At 39.3% G+C, this 15,986-nt stretch overlaps 2 protein-coding genes across 6 annotated transcripts in view; one reads left to right on the plus strand and one right to left on the minus strand.

Moving 5' to 3' along the window:
* gdpd5b (glycerophosphodiester phosphodiesterase domain containing 5b) overlaps nucleotides 1–3,573 on the minus strand; it is a 44,085-nt gene extending 40,512 nt beyond the window's left edge. For 2 of the 4 annotated variants that reach the window (XR_010928923.1, XM_067594222.1), the window contains exon 1: nucleotides 3,126–3,573. The gene's annotated coding sequence lies outside the window, so the exon portion shown is untranslated. The remainder of the gene's footprint in view (nucleotides 1–3,125) is intronic. The other 2 variants (XM_067594223.1, XM_067594224.1) reach the window with 2 other exon arrangements.
* A 6,754-nt stretch (nucleotides 3,574–10,327) lies between these two features.
* Nucleotides 10,328–14,355, plus strand: serpinh1b (serpin peptidase inhibitor, clade H (heat shock protein 47), member 1b). 2 transcript variants are annotated; one of them, XM_067594229.1, is made up of 8 exons: nucleotides 10,376–10,482; nucleotides 11,178–11,209; nucleotides 11,917–12,063; nucleotides 12,212–12,404; nucleotides 12,541–12,811; nucleotides 12,904–13,002; nucleotides 13,109–13,341; nucleotides 13,440–14,355. In XM_067594229.1, exons 3-8 carry the CDS (start codon nucleotides 11,945–11,947, stop codon nucleotides 13,740–13,742), a joined length of 1,218 nt encoding a protein of 405 aa, XP_067450330.1. In that variant the 5' UTR covers nucleotides 10,376–10,482; nucleotides 11,178–11,209; nucleotides 11,917–11,944; the 3' UTR covers nucleotides 13,743–14,355. The 2 variants fall into 2 exon arrangements, with proteins under 2 accessions (XP_067450329.1, XP_067450330.1); XM_067594228.1 differs by lacking the exon at nucleotides 11,178–11,209 and having other exon boundaries at nucleotides 10,328–10,482.
* The last annotated feature ends 1,631 nt before the right edge of the window (nucleotides 14,356–15,986 follow it).

A 15,986-nucleotide genomic window follows, 5' to 3' on the forward strand; every position in this document is an offset into this window, starting at 1 on the left:
ATGACACAATGCCAAATGAATATTCTGACTATACGCACTTTTCACAATTTATTTGCTTGTAAAACTGTTTTCGTTACACACCCAAAATGAGTAGAAAATACAAATATGACATATGATGTAACCTCTGAACCCATCAGCACAGTATGTTCTTTGATAGATTGAAAGCTGCAGACAGAGAGACACTGACTGAGTGTGTGTTATCATGTGTGGATAAAGAGCTGTCTTGTCACTTGGTCTGGTGGAAGAATGAGTGATTTTCACCATGTTGGCAACTTAAATTGTTGATTGCATTTGATGTGTGTCAAGTAGGCTTTTTTTCTTAGGCGTGCTGAAGCACAGCTCCATTATGTGACAGATGTCAAAGTCAATCACTGTGTGTTTAAACTTCTGTTTTTCACCTTTCCATGACACCTAAGAGACCCGTACACCTAACCGACTCTGAAGCAATCACAGAATCAGACCGGCTCACACTGTACTGTGTCTCTTTCTCCTCTGTACCGATTTGACTGTAACTGCTGCGTATATGCACCATTACAGCTCTATTAACCCTGGTGAAAAATGTTGAGAAATGTATTACACAATTGGCTGCAGTACAGTAGCAGTGTGACGTAAAGTACTGTTGAAATTACAGTCATCTACTGAGTCCGGGCTGTTATGTACACAGCTTTGTACCCGTGATTTTCTTTCTCATTTTCTCAAGTCTTTAAATCCAATTTAGTCGGCCATTGCTTTTGGATTTGATGTTTGTTATTGCTTCAGTGAGTGGAACCACATGAATTTGTTCTATGTGGGTGCTGCACATTAATAGCAAACACATGCCAGATCTTTGTGGCAGTTCATTATTTTTACAGATGGGAGGCATCAAATCGATCGAAATTTTATCGAAATCACAATGCAATTTTCAAATGAAGTATTGTTGTGCTGCGGACTGATGTCCTGGTACAGATCCCCGCTAAAAATCACACCATAATCATTTTAATGTTTTTCAAAGACAATGAGAATAATGATGTAAAAACAATCATTCCCTCTAATATCACAAAACATATCGCAATTGCAATCTCAGTCAAAATAATCGCAATTGGATTTTTTTTTTTTCAAAAACATTCAGCCCTTGCATAGAAGATATATGCATGTTTTAACCTCATTGTTTCAGGGCAGCCAATAACAATAATGGGCCATTTTTTTTGTCAGACTCGCACTCCCTCTGCACAGCTTCAACAAATCTTACAGATTAGTTTTTTTTTTCCCGGTATATCAAGCTGGCAAATATCCTGCTCGATATTGCATCGAGTGTATTATTATAAGTGTTCATCTGCTGGTCTCTTCTCTTAGGAGCAGCCTTTTAAGGACACAGCACATAATCATAAGTACATAGAGGCAATTATATAAGCAGGGTGCAGCGGAGAGCCTGGGACACAGGATCAATACTGGTCTCAAATGGACAACAGGGTCAGCTACTATGCACATTTTTAAACAGCAGCACAACTACATACCGATAAGCATTAAGATGGTCAACTGCAGCCAAATAGATAAAGAGGAAAGGGTTTGAAAGCTCTGAAATAGAACAAACATTCAGGAGAGAAATATACAACAGTGAGTGCAAACAAGTAGGTATCTGCTGTGCACACTGCTTCCCTCCCTGTTCTGATCTATTATATCTCACTCTATTCTACATCTGTGCTTCTAAAATAACATTTCTGAATTACAGGTGATCTTTAAAGTGCTTTTCAAACAAACCCAAGCCTTTTCAGCACAGCTGTACAGTTTTTGAACGCAACACCTTATCCATTTCCCACTTTAATCCAAGCAAATTTGAAGAATTGTACATGTTATGTGATTATTTATCCAGCTAACCTCAAAATGTAAACCGTTGTATCAATTTCTCAAAGTTCCTCAGCTGAAACTGGAGCGTTCTGAATGTCCAGAGTAATATTTATTTTCTCACGTGCCACACAATATGACTTTCAGTGCCGTGACCTGAAAATATTTTCATAGTGCTGGTTGCCCTCGGGACAGGAGCCCCACTTAATCATATACTCTACTGTACAAGCCAAAAAGATGTTCAGGAAGACAGTGTTCAGCACACTTTGCTTCAAAGCCCTTCAATCCATTAATAGACGTAGTAAAAGAGCAATAAAAAAGAAAGAGCCTTGCGTAGTCACTTTTACTGTCTTGTGTCATCCTGAGTCATCCATCTACTGAAACCGTGACTAAACAGGTTCTAGAAATCTATTTACATTCTTTGGGGATGTAAACAAACGTCCTCTGTCAACTTAAACTGATCAAACACAAGTGTTACCTGTTTTCACTGGAGGTGTAGTAGTGACAGATGGGGAAGTGTTAAAACAGACAAGAAGGAGGCGATGTACCAAATGGTTCCTCACCAATGATCAAAGTTTTACGATGATACAGTGCTACATAAGAGTACATGTAATAAGTAATAATAATCCTTTGATCTTTCTTGGAATGCTAACATACCAGGATCCGGATAAACAATTCCCACCCTCAAGTGAGTAGCAAGAGTGCTACACATGAGCAAGCACAGAATGCATACAATATATACATATATATACATACAAGCTCAGCCTCAGCAGCTTCACATGCATTCATTATTTTGTGATAGACATAAACTGGAGATGGGCAGGTGTTTCAATCAATCCACTTTCTCTCCAAAAGGGGGAAAACCCTTGCTGCCATGGGATACATCATGGGCGTGTCCCATGTTTTAGGGTGCACACTAGGGCGAGAACTGAGCTTATGAGTCATGTGATGGACAAAATTACAAATGAGCTGAATCCTCCCACAGCTGATGACAAATAAGGGTGATGAAAAATGCTCCAACTTGTGTAAATGAAACATGTAAACGCCCGTTTGAGGAAACTAACACCCTTATAGCACGTGTGAGGGATGCTAGTATTTTGCAGGAATGTTAGCTCGGTGTTACCATGGATATTAAAACTCCAAATAGCATGAACCACAAACACTTTTCACACATTGTAACTTTAGTATGTAATTGTAAAAAGGGTCTGAAATTTTGAAAAAAAAAAAGGTCCACACATGCTATTGAACTCAGGTACAGGTAAATGTGATATATATAACAGTTCAAACAAACCAGAAACACTCACCTGTCTGAGGGCTGCTACCACTTTTCTTTGATTTCAGAGTTAGCTTTCCGACGTCAAGTTGAGGCTTTTCTTTCTTTTTCTCACCCCCGACCCTCCCCACTCCCGGGGACAGCCCGTGTCAAAGGTAACGTACGAGAGGTGGGTGGCCGGTAAATGCTGACAGAGCCGAAGTTTTACACCGAAAACAAAAGAGAAACGAGCCGGGTGAGTGCGGACGGTGTCAGTGGTGTCGGTGTAGCGAAAAGAAGAACCGTATCATATTTTCACTCACTTCGTCCTCTAGGTTGTTGTTGTTTTTTGTTTTTTTTTCCTCCGCTCTATAGGTAAAGCGTGTCTCCTTGTTACACCGGCAAAATAATTCAATGGACTGGATAGTGGGAGGAGTGTGGGTCTTTTTTATCTCCAGCCCTCCTGTACAGCGAGAGAGCGTCACCAAGCTGACTTTACTCCTGGTCTGCGCGTTTAAGTCACCTCGAAAATGCCGCTGTTGCGCGTTGAAACGTCGTTTTCATCTACTTTAATGACCACGTCTAAAAAGAAATACATCGGAAGATATTTATGAGGTTTGGGAAACTCCTTGTCAGGATACCTTGCCACTACTCGCATGAGAGTAGTGGCATGAGATCAAGTGAGAGGTAAAGAAGTCAAATGATATGCTATCCTTTGAGGGTTCATTCCACGCGACAGCACGTTCGTAAGCAGAAAATCCGATGTAACCTGAACGCAACAACGTGCAAATAGCATTTTATCAATCTGTTTATTTAGAAAATACAACTAATACACTTTCTTGATATTGAGAGATGATGAACAAGGACTAGTTTTGTTTTTTAACACGTAGCAGAGATTAAAGGTCATGAACAGCCATGTCTAACATACTTGGATGGTGTGTGTGGGTATTTCATAAACACCATCAGATCAACATTATTTCAATAAAGCCAATCTTGGGGTTTTTTTTGCCCCTTCTTTTTTAAGCGTTTCATTCTTCTGAAATGAAAATTCTCTTTCATCAGATTTCTCACTTAGACTGCAAATTACTGGATATGTTTTAATACTTTTATTGGGTGTTTTATTGGGTCCATTTAAACAAGAGACAAGGTCCTGTTTCCAGCATTAATAGAGATCATTGCATCTGATTAAATGAATCACTCTTCAGATAAGTCTCAATGATCCTCAAACCACCAAATTTGTTACTGGCCGTCCACACCCAGTGTACTAAAGGTTTAGACATTGTCATCATTTATCATATCCACAGATACGAGATGACTCATGAAACAAAGCTGATTTATTGATTTTTGTCACAAGAACACCATCTGTAGTCATTATCAGAGACAGTGTGCCATGTCAGCAGGGCCTGGTGATAAGCCAATTGACACACATTGTGACACATTTAGTAGGCACCCCTATTTGGCCTCTAAGTTGGTTGCATTGAGTGCAAGTGGATTGTTGACATTGTACTGACTGCACAGATCAAATTGAATCCCTCATTGAGTGCTGACTGTTAGTCACAACAGTGCTGTGCTGTCCAAAAGTGGCTGCTGGCAACATTTCTTTAAATTCATGTTTAATTACAATGATGCTAGCTTGATTAGATGGACTCATTTTTCTGGGCACCATGACATTAGAACTCATTATTCAAAAGGTGGAAAACCCATAAATGACTGTTTTTTTCACTGAATTGCACACATGAAATGTATTTCATACATACAGCTTAGAGTGATATGTTTAGTGTTCTGTTTATTTCATTCTTGTTATCCTCATGTCATCATGTTAGTAGGGATCACGAAGGATTTTCTGTCATGTTTTTTATGCACCAACACAGACAAATTACCCAGTTAAACTTATTCAGACTCAGATGATCATCCTAGACAATGACAGGTGGGCAGCAGAGCAGGTCTCTGGTGTGTGAAATGACTCACCAGCAAATATAGATACGGTGTTTGAAGCTCTCAACCATTTCAGATCAGTTGCATTTAAGTGGTTAACCTGAACTATGAACATTCCTATGTCAAGTGGAGGAGGAGTTGTGGTTAAACGGTTCAGATTCATCACCAAGGAAACAGTCAGTACAGTGATGTTGCCAATACATTTGAATCATTCTGATGGAAATGAAGAGAGTGTCTGTTTGTGTGTGTATGTGTGTCTCAAGATGCCTTCCATCAGATCAGACAGCATTTTAATTATTTGACATTGCTATTATTCAATAATTCTTGCCATTTACCATTTCTTGAGATTATATCACCACCCTTACATGCACTCATACACAGACACACACACTGTGTCATTGTCTCTCCATGTGCATCTTCAGGTGGGGAAGCAAGGGAAATGTTACTCTCAGGATGATTTCCTGTGGCATATCCCTGTTTGATGTGGCTGACCCGGGCTTCCCTGCTCTTCTCTCCACAGGTTGGCATTAGTCAGCAGCTCCAGCTGCTGAGCTTTGTTTTGAACTCCACCCATTTTAAAATGCCAACCAGCATCCACAGGCAGGAAGGGTAGGACGGCTGGTAGGGGTCTCCTCTGCAGGTGGTGTTATGTAATACAGCAGGGTCGGGCAAAGAGTTTGTGACTGATACCATCTGAAAGGGTATAGAACATGACTGAAGCAGGATGAAGGGGAACAAAGCAGAAATATTGAGAAAACCAATGCAGACAGACAGACAGACTGTATTGTTTAAATGCCAATACAACGGCTTGTTCTGTATTTGAAGGTCTGCTGGAATTTCACAGCAGGGTTTGATCTGGACAAAGTCTTCACATCAACTCTGGAGAGGAACTGAAATAGCATTACTGTAATATTATACTTTATAGATCCGTGGGTATGAAAATTCTTACTTTGATCTGAAACATTATATCCAATATATGAGACAGCTATTCCACAGCTAGTATCCAAAGAGAAATGCTGTACAATGCTGATGTCAGGAGCCAGCATTGAGCTCATAATTGTTTGTTTGAGTTTTTCGATTTTTACTTTAATTTTGTCACATTAAAAAAAATGAAACAAAAAAAAGAGTCTTAACTGATGGGAAGCCACTGTGACAAGAGACACTCTTATTGACAATCAACAGAGCAGCCCAGCTTGTTTCTTTGAAAGTCCTGAGGCTTGTGCATAGCTTTTTGATTGTTTGCATACTATTAGTCACAAACGGTCTGTTGTGAGTTCAACTTTGAGAATGCAATGAAAAAAACTCTGGCATAAGGTATGTCGTTTATTTGGTTGCTTTGCACTCCATCTAGTGGTAGATAGCCCACAATACAATGCAACAGCAGGTAGAATACAGTACATTCTATAGGTAGAATATACATTATAATGGGTTTGTATTGCAATGGCCATCAGAAACTGATGTCGCTTCACATGATGGTTCAGAGGAAAGGATATTTTGCTGCTGCGTCTTCATATATTGTAGACTATCAGAGTTTGTATCCAAGATCATAGGCTTCCCCCAAAAAATGCATTCGTTGGTTGATGTCTTTGGTTTACATGCAAAATTTGTCTTATTGCATTTTTTCCCCTATGTTTGATGTGAAAAATGAAAACTTGCAAATAGCCTGTCTGCATTTTAAGAGTGCCTGATAAAGAAGTTAAATTGAACACCATCCATGGAGTAAAAGAAAGAATGCAAACTTGAATGCGATCTTAATTAATATGTTAATTACTATGAAGAAAACTTTGGTTCCCTTGGAGGAAGCTCTCAAACCTTTCCCACCAAGGGGCATGTTCAGTCAGTATTATGTAAAACAATTAAAAAGATTCACTGGACTGGCGCTGCTCTGTCCTCACACTGTAACAACTTTTCACAAGCTGGAACCAAAATACATTTTTGTTATTCTGCAAAAGTGATAAAAAGACAAAGTGTCTTTAATATCATACATCTACAATTTATTGGCCAGTATGGACTACCTTATGTGATGGAATTTCATTCAGTTGCCCATAACATTAATTTATTACATATTTCATTCAATTAAATCAGACAACTGGGTTCCAAATGTTGTATAATCTGTTGTTTATTAGTAGATATGTGACAGGATACAGACGTTTAACTCTTTTCTCTTAAAATTGCTAAAAATGGAGTGAGCAAAACTTTCTTTCAGGGGAAAGTAAATTAATGTTTCAAGGCTAGTATTGTTGCATAAAACTAATGGATCAGGACTATTCTAAAGATAACATCAATGACTTAATAATTTCCCCTTGATAACACTTTAGTCAGTATATTTCATGAAAAAAGCATATGTTCTTACCTCTCCAGTGGATATAAAATTCATTAAAGATATATAACTGTAAAACATTGCATCATAATAGGTGTCAGATCTATTTGCACCTCATTATAGCCAATGTAAGTCCAGTTTAGATGAACATACAAGGATTACAAACAATAGGTGATCAAGTTGTTCTCTGCACATAGACACAAAACTTCAGAAAGTTACATCATATAGCAGAGTTGAAACATTTCTCAGGTCTTGCGTCATGGACTTGTTGGCAGCTGTGCAGCTGTGCTCTACTTCTTGCAGTGGAGTCTTTGAGGCCAACGTTTTCTCACAGTGTGGAGTCGTGGATGCAGAAGTTTGTTTAATTCAGATAAATACTGTATATATCACTGACCTCAAAACAACAGTAAACAGCAATTCAGCCCATCTGGACAGTATATTGGAGAGGAAAACTCATCAGCAAGAGTTAAACAGGAAAAGAGGTGTTTGTAACCCCCCTCCCCCTCTGATGGTGCTCTCATCTGAAGCACTAACACAGATGGTAAGAAAGGAGAGTGCCCTAGCTCCTCTGTTTGTTCAGCCCCCATAGGTTCTGTCTTCTTCTTCAGTAGAAACTTTCACTTCCAAACAACTGCATATGTAACTGTTGGAAATGTATTTGGATGCTTACCATAGTCCCTTGTGACACAATACTTGTGAAGTCAATACTTCAAAAACACTGATGATCCTGTAAAATTGTTGGTTGTCTGTGACACACATGATTTATAATTTAAATCCAAGTGTATGAACTGGAAAAGAACAAAATTTTACTGAAGGAAACCATATTGATAGATCCTGATTTAGAAACTCCAAGAGAGATGGTAAAAATAACCAAGACTGGTGCTGAGGTTAGTGCAATGACGTCCAGATGTTAAATGGGCTCCTGTCCTCAAATAGAACGCCATTACTGCACCCTCTGAGGTTTGTTATTCCTGCACTTATATCAGATCAAAAAATGTGACGGACTCGTGCTTGATTCATGACTTTACTCACTGTCTTACTTTGAAGTAATCTTTTGACAAACTTTTCATTCTCAGTTATTGAAATATTTCAGATTTTTACTTATATAATTTGGTGTTGTGGCTAAAGCTCTCACATCTGTCCCTATCATATCTACAGTATTTGCGTGCGATGGTGGCTCAGGAAAGTGCTGGAAACTTCTTTATGCTCACACAGACACGTCTACACACGATATATATTTGACAGCAACATAAAGGAGGTACTGTGATAGGAACACCAGAGACGTAGCACAGAGGGTGTGTCCTGTTTGACCCCAATACTTCCTTAAAGAAACAAAGAAAAATATGTGCTTCTGTTTTTAGCAAAAACAGCATTGTGCACTATTCTTGCATGCAATTGATTCATTTTCTGTAAAGCACACATGATAATGCAGTATCACAATTATAAATTTGCCTTGAGATGATGTATTGTAACAAAAATTAATGTCCCCTTTATCACCAATTAACTGTAAGCTCCATTTTCTTCCCCCTTGAGCCTCCTTTTCTTCCCAATTTCACGTCTGTAGAAAATGAAAGGATTGCTATTTCAATGGAGATTATGTGTATTAGGAGATTTGACCCAGAGTTTGCCCTCACTCTGCATATGCTGAGGAATTTCAGGGTAAACTGTAGCTCCTGGGCCTATTTCACACAAACAAAAACCCCTGAAGGGAGGGAAGGGGTTGCAAGCCTGCATCTGTTGGAATTTCAACATTGCAAGGTGGGGTCACTGTCCCCAAAAATCAGTCATATGATATCTGAACTGAGATCAGCATCCTATTCTTCTGGTTTAATGTAAACTTAACAAAATGTACATCATAGTGATCATAACATAGCTATATGGAGTTTGGATTTGGGGATTTTTCCCCTCAAACCTTTGTAGAATCTTCTAGATGCCTCCCCCGATAAATCTCTGAAGGGAAGTCACTCATCAGTTGGCATGTCAGGACAATGTGCAAAGGGCTGCAAACAAGGAGGAGTTGTGGGATTGTTGTTGTGGATTGATGGAATTCCTTTGCTAATAAAAATCATTTGGAATACTCAGACACAATGATCCATAATTTTAATTCTGCTCAAACACAAAAGATAAACTGTACGACTTAAGCCAAAGATTTATAGCGATGATGATATCAAGTTTTGTACATCCTGCAGGATCATTATGGCTAACTGTTCATTATGCAATCATTGACATCAATCAGATTCATTAACGAAACAAGTCAGGTAACAAGTTAACAAAAACTTAATTTGTTTAAAATGTTCTTGTGAAAAATAGGAAATGAGGTCCTGGTCAGAACAAAGCTTAAATCACATTAGTTTTTACGACATTTGTCCCCCAACACCCCCATCCTTCAGCCATCCTGTAATCTGCAGCTGAGTTGGACAGACGTGGCACTGTGGGGGTGGGGGTGGGGGAAGGGCTGGAGACTTCTAAACTTCTGTGAAGCATTGTGAAGCACAGCTACTAATGTATGGAGTTTTTACAGTTTTGGCAGTTCCATACAAAATGAGATATCAGTGAAATAAAGGTTAATGAGTGAATACAATTATTGCTTTTCTTGTTTCTATTCCAAACAATGTACCTATTCACTAGTGTGTTGGCTGCTGAGATTGCAGGATGGTGACCCAGAAAGGTTCAGATTTAACAACTGCAAAAACAGATTAGTTATGCCAGATATTTTCATGCATGAGAATCATTTAATTCTTAGTAAAACACAATCCAATTTTCATCTTTTACATGATGAAACCAGTGTTAAAGATTAAGTCAGCAAGTAGCATTAGGACCTGGGAAGTATCCCCGCTCATCAGCAGCCACAGCTGATCCAGAATCAGATTTTTCACTGAGTTTCTGTCTGGATCAGCTGGTTGGAAAGTTTCAAAGCTGAGTGCAGACCAGCGCTGAGGAGTTAACTTGATCCGACCCCTTTCATTCCAGCCTTTGTCGTTCAAGGGGGATGTCCCAGCTTCCAGCTTCCTGAGGAAACACAGACACCCTCATTTGAATATAACCATTCCCACTTCTAGAAAATTCTCTCCCAGCATATATAGAGCAGGAGAGGGCTTTGCAGTTACACTTTCCACAGGACACAACTCAGAAGAACTCTACGAATCTGTGCCAGGTAAGGATTAAACTATAACTGTCTTTGTTTTCAGGAAGGAATGCAGAGAGAGGGTGCATGGGCTTCTTTGTGTTGTGGTTTAAAGTTACAGCACAGCTTTTTTTCCCCATTTTAACAAGTTTGAAATCTCTGCTATCTCTCTGACTGAGAATATTTTAGTTTGTCTGGTAGGTAGGAAAATGAACTTAAATTTGTTTGCAGGGCTTTTTTCATGCAACTTATCCAAGCGTGATGATAATAAAGCTTTTTGGCTTTTGCATGCTACTCTTTTGCCATCTATTTAAATGCATTCACTGTAAACAGTTTCATTGAAGGAAACTACTGCTTTGTGCACCCAATCTGCCTTTTTTAAAGTGAACTTTAACCTATTACTTCTGAAGTGCTGAGAGGTTCAAATCTGTCTTCTGGAAATGAATACCGCTCAACCGTGGCACATCTGATTGGATGAAAGTTTTTTTCTGGGTCACACACAGCCAATGAAAAACGTTTACGTGTCTGACTGTAGATGAGTGATGAGTAAAAAGTATAGAAACGTAATATGAAATGTTTGAAGGTTGAAAAGTGGGAAGTAAAGATAGGATAGAGAATTTAGAAATCAGACTTTGTAGAAAGAATTTGTCTCCGTCAGAGCCTGAATAATGTTGTGCTGTCTGCTCTGTGTAGTTTATTACATAGCTACACCTCTTGTCTTTCAGAATGAAAATCGCAGACATGAAAACATCTCAAGGTATCCGAGTATGATGCAAAGTGATTTCTGCATTGTCACAAATATATGAATACAAAGATGCAGACATCATATCCTGAGTCACATTCAGAAAGGAGAAAAGACACCAGAGACGTGTTAAGAGATGGAGCTGGTTAGTTACAGCCTTAGGCTAACATTACAGTAGGCCCTTGTTTGAACAAGTGATGGTATGAATTAGATGTAGCCTGCAGGCACACACCCATGTCTTGAAAAGCATCAAAGACCTCATGTCTACGCAGTCAAACTGTGATAACGTGATTTCTTATCCTTATTGCTGAGTTCAGTTTGCATAAATTACAAGAGAGAATAGGGAGGCATCATATTTCAGCTACGTGTCAGCACAGAGCTTCACTCTGAGTGGATAGCAGCTGAGCCTCAGTAGCTGCTGATGTGGCAAGGAAACATGTCTGCCTATAACTGGAGACGTTCTGTGTGGGCTGAGCCAACTCCCTACTACACTTAAAGCCTCACAAACCCGTATCACAGTCCGTGTCCTGGCATTTTCACATTTTCCCTCTGGAAAACATCAATTGATAGTTTTGATGATCTATTTATTCCCCAAACTCACTCTGATGAGATACCACACTCAATACATACAATACACACATGTTTTTAAAAGTGTACTAAGCCAAATAATATTAAGGATGAGTATGTAAACTCTATCTGTTACTTTTGTTTCTTTTTTACAGGCTGTAACTGCTTTTGGAGACAGACAGGATGTGGGTGACTAAAGTTGCAGCTCTTTGTCTGCTGGCCCTCGTGGCCTCTGCAGAGGACAAGAAGCTGAGTAGCCATGCCACCACACTGGCTGACAACAGCGCCAACCTGGCTTTCAGGTCTGTTAATCTGATAACAACTGTGTATATTATGACACTTGTAACATAAAGCTGCTTGATTATAGTCTCAATGATTCCTATGGATGTGCTTAAGCACTTTTCTAGTGACATGAAAACACATGTAAATAATCATTCTTTGGATTTTCAGCCTCTACCACAACATGGCAAAGGAGAAAGACACAGAGAACATCCTCATCTCTCCTGTGGTGGTGGCCTCCTCCCTGGGAATGGTGGCTCTTGGTGGCAAGGCATCCACTGCCTCCCAGGTCAAAACTGTCCTGAGTGCTGACAAACTAAAGGATGAGCATCTGCATGCAGGCCTCTCTGAGCTTCTCTCTGAGGTAAGTACAATAATATTAAATATGTGAGACTAGATAAGACTGATCTAATCTGTCATCTTAAACAAAACCAGTTTGGCATCAGTCTAGACCTTCTGTACCTCTCTTGTCACACAGTTTATATGCTGCTCATTCACAGGTGAGCGATGCCAAAAAACGCAACACTACCTGGATGATCAACAACCGCCTCTATGGCCCCAGCTCCGTCTCCTTCGCTGATGACTTTGTGAAGACCAGCAAGAAGCACTACAACTATGACCACTCCAAAATAAACTTCAGGGACAAGAGGAGTGCGGTAAACTCCATCAACGAGTGGGCAGCCAAGTCAACAGGTGGAAAGCTGCCCGAGATCACCAAGGATGTGCAGAACGCAGATGGAGCCATGATTGTCAACGCCATGTTCTTCAAGCGTAAGAATGAATAGTATCTTTTATTCAAAGGCTGATTGGAGATGTCGGTGGAGTGTACAAATGTTTAACTGAGTTTGTGTTTTGTCCTACAGCTCACTGGGATGAGAAGTTCCATGAAAAAATGGTGGACAACCGTGGTTTCCTTGTTAGTCGCTCATTCACTGTTGGAGTCCCCATGATGCATCGCACAGGTGCGTTTCGCCAAGGACTTTAATGGGTTTTTTTTTTTTTTAATCTTGGAAACTGATTAGGATTTAACAAGGTAAGATATCTGATTGGTCTGACTGCTCTTCACAGGTCTGTATGACTTCTATGAGGACACAGAGAACCGTATCTTTGTGCTGAATATGCCCCTGGGCCAGAAGCAGGCCTCCATGATACTCATCATGCCCTACCACCTGGAGCCCCTGGAACGCCTGGAGAAACTCCTGACCAGGAAGCAGGTGGACACTTGGCTCAGCAAGATGGAGAACAAGGCCGTGGCCATCTCCCTCCCCAAAATCTCTGTGGAAGTCAGCCACAACCTGCAGGTAAATGATCACAATTTGATCTACAGAGGAAGGAAGTGACAATATGAAGCTCAAATCATGCAGTGTTGAACACACTCTGTGTTTTTCTATCTCTTCAGAAACACCTGGCTGAGCTGGGCCTGACTGAAGCTGTGGACAAAGCCAAGGCAGACCTGTCCAACATCTCCGGAAAGAAGGACCTCTACCTGTCTAACGTCTTCCATGCGTCAGCCCTGGAACTGAACATTGAAGGAAACCCATATGACACCAGCATCTTCGGCTCTGAGAAATTGAGGAACCCCAAACTCTTCTATGTAGATCACCCCTTCATCTTCCTGGTGAAGGACAATAAGACCAACTCTATCATGTACATTGGCAGAGTCGTTAGACCCAAAGGAGATAAGATGCGTGATGAGCTATAATTTTAATGTTATGAGCTCTGGTGGTTAGCTTTGTTATTTGTGAAATTATGGCAGGAAACTGTGTGTGTGAGTTCCTTTTTTTTTTTTTTTAGGTATGATTGTTACCTCAAGAGCACATTCCAATAGACAACCTGTGTACTGAATATCTGAGCTAACTGTTTTTAGACACACTAAATCTTAGATTGAATAACCCCCTTGGATTTAATAACACGAACATGCGGCTCACTTGAGATTTCCATAAACAAAACATGCTTATATTAAGTATGATCTCATTTTCTTACATCCTGTTTTTGCCTGTATCGGTCAGCCTTTGGTCCATGTGTGCTTTTTTGCAATATCTTTAATGTTTAAAGAAAAAAAAAGATCCTTGCACAAGCTTGTTTGACAGTTCTGTCTCATTCCTTCCCTCCATGTGCTCAGTTTTTTTATACCTTGCCCGTCTGCACTGAATTGTTCCTCTGCAGTGAGCTGAGCTTGCAGTGGAAAGGGGGGCAAACATCTGGTATCATACTGTGTCATTTTGTTGCTCTAGGTATTTTCCACAAAGAGGCTGTTGGAATTGTGTGATTATGAAATAAGGTGTTCATTTTTCCAATAAAAATAAAGAAAAAGATCATTGTGTGACTGTGCTATTCCTGCAAAGTGTGTTTGAATACCATCCAAACGCAGTTGATACAGTCCTCTGGAGCAATGAGCAGAGGAATGTGAGACTGCAGGAGTTAACATCTAAAAAGAAAAGGATAACAATCTTTCCAGCCGGCTGGAGGTCAAACAGTCCTCCCAGGTCTGGAATGTATGTAGGGATTTGACAATGACGGCTCTATCCTTATCTCACTGATCTGCCATAGACAAAAGACTAAATAATGCCATAGACTAAATAATAGTCAGTGGGATCTTTGTTGGGATGTCCCGAGCAGAGATAAGGCAGACTTTGTGCCAGTGCAGAAAGTGGAGTGCAGGGTCCTCATGGTGAGTGGGTAACTCACCATTAAAAGCTACTATTGCAACTCATAGCAGGTTGGCAAAATAATAAAAAAAAACATATTTTAAAGGTCCCTTTCATGCAGCTTTTTTAGAATGATCAAAATTACATCAAACAAAAATGTCAAAGAATGCAACAGCAATGAAAATCTTATCTAATACTTCCCCCTACAAAATGATGTAACCCCTCTGTAATGTGTGATGAGAGCCACAGCGCCGCCCTCTGGTGGCAAAAAGTTAAATGACTGATTCCATTGTAAGAAAAGACAAACTATAGGGATGTTACAAATGAATGGTTTAATTATTATTATTATTATTATATTTGTAATGTCATATTTATATACATGTGGTACTTTGCATTGAAGTCATAACATACAGGACAAATAACAACATATAAATTACACAATGTACATATTTCTGACTGATTTTGCTGTTGTTTTGCACACCAAGCACTGAATTAAGCTGCTCCTATAGTTAACATGAATATGATGGGATATATTATTATATAGATTATTTCCAAAAATACTGTAGGAAAATAAAAACTATTGAACAAGTTCATGAAATGTTCTTAAATGTCAATAGGTGACTTTATAAGTGGTGTTAAATCAAAAACAGAAATGAACTTCTATCAGATATCATTTTTCAATTTTTTAAATTTGTTTTCATATTATGTTTGGTTTGTGCTCCCATGTATTCCCCTGTTTATGCATTGTTAATGGACTGCTGTGGACTTTCAATCTTTGTTTCAACACTAGATGGTGCTTTACGGTGGGTGCACAGCTTTCAGACACCATGTTTTTGTGAGGGAAAATGCACCCGAACATCTGGGGAAAGAAAACTGTCTTTAAATATTTGTAACAGACCTTTTATGTAGTTTTATGTTAAGCATAAAGTTTGGTGGGAATCAGCTGTAACACTGCCAGATGTGATTAACATTGTACACACAGTTTGCTCTCCCATGCTTAGAAATAAACTGTAATGCTGTGTGCAAAAGCTAATTTGCAATTTCTCATCAAGACATTTTGGCTGGTTGTTATAAATGAAATTACTGTGTGAGCAGGCACGCGCAGATTGTGTTCTTTTGTGATTATATTAAACAAAGGCTGACAGCTTAAGATGACACAAAAAACAAGATTTTAAGTTTTTATATTGCTGAAATGTTGAAAGAAATTGCCATTTCAAATAATTTTCCCAATGAGCTGTACTTCACATAATTTAAGGTTTTGTATTACAGGTCTATTACTGATAGTAAACAAATACAGC

The sequence above is a fragment of the Thunnus thynnus genome, chromosome 7, assembly GCF_963924715.1.
Source record: "Thunnus thynnus chromosome 7, fThuThy2.1, whole genome shotgun sequence".
In the NCBI taxonomy this organism is placed as follows: Eukaryota; Metazoa; Chordata; class Actinopteri; order Scombriformes; family Scombridae; genus Thunnus; species Thunnus thynnus.

What these genes read in the sequence shown, in the direction of transcription:
- serpinh1b (XM_067594228.1), top strand. Translation starts at nt 11,945, where the DNA reads ATGTGGGTGACTAAAGTTGCAGCTCTTTGTCTGCTGGCCCTCGTGGCC. An exon ending in AGCGCCAACCTGGCTTTCAG is followed by an intron (nt 12,064 to 12,211) that starts GTCTGTTAATCT and finishes TTGGATTTTCAG; the next exon opens with CCTCTACCACAACATGGCAA. An exon ending in TCTCTGAGCTTCTCTCTGAG is followed by an intron (nt 12,405 to 12,540) that starts GTAAGTACAATA and finishes GCTCATTCACAG; the next exon opens with GTGAGCGATGCCAAAAAACG.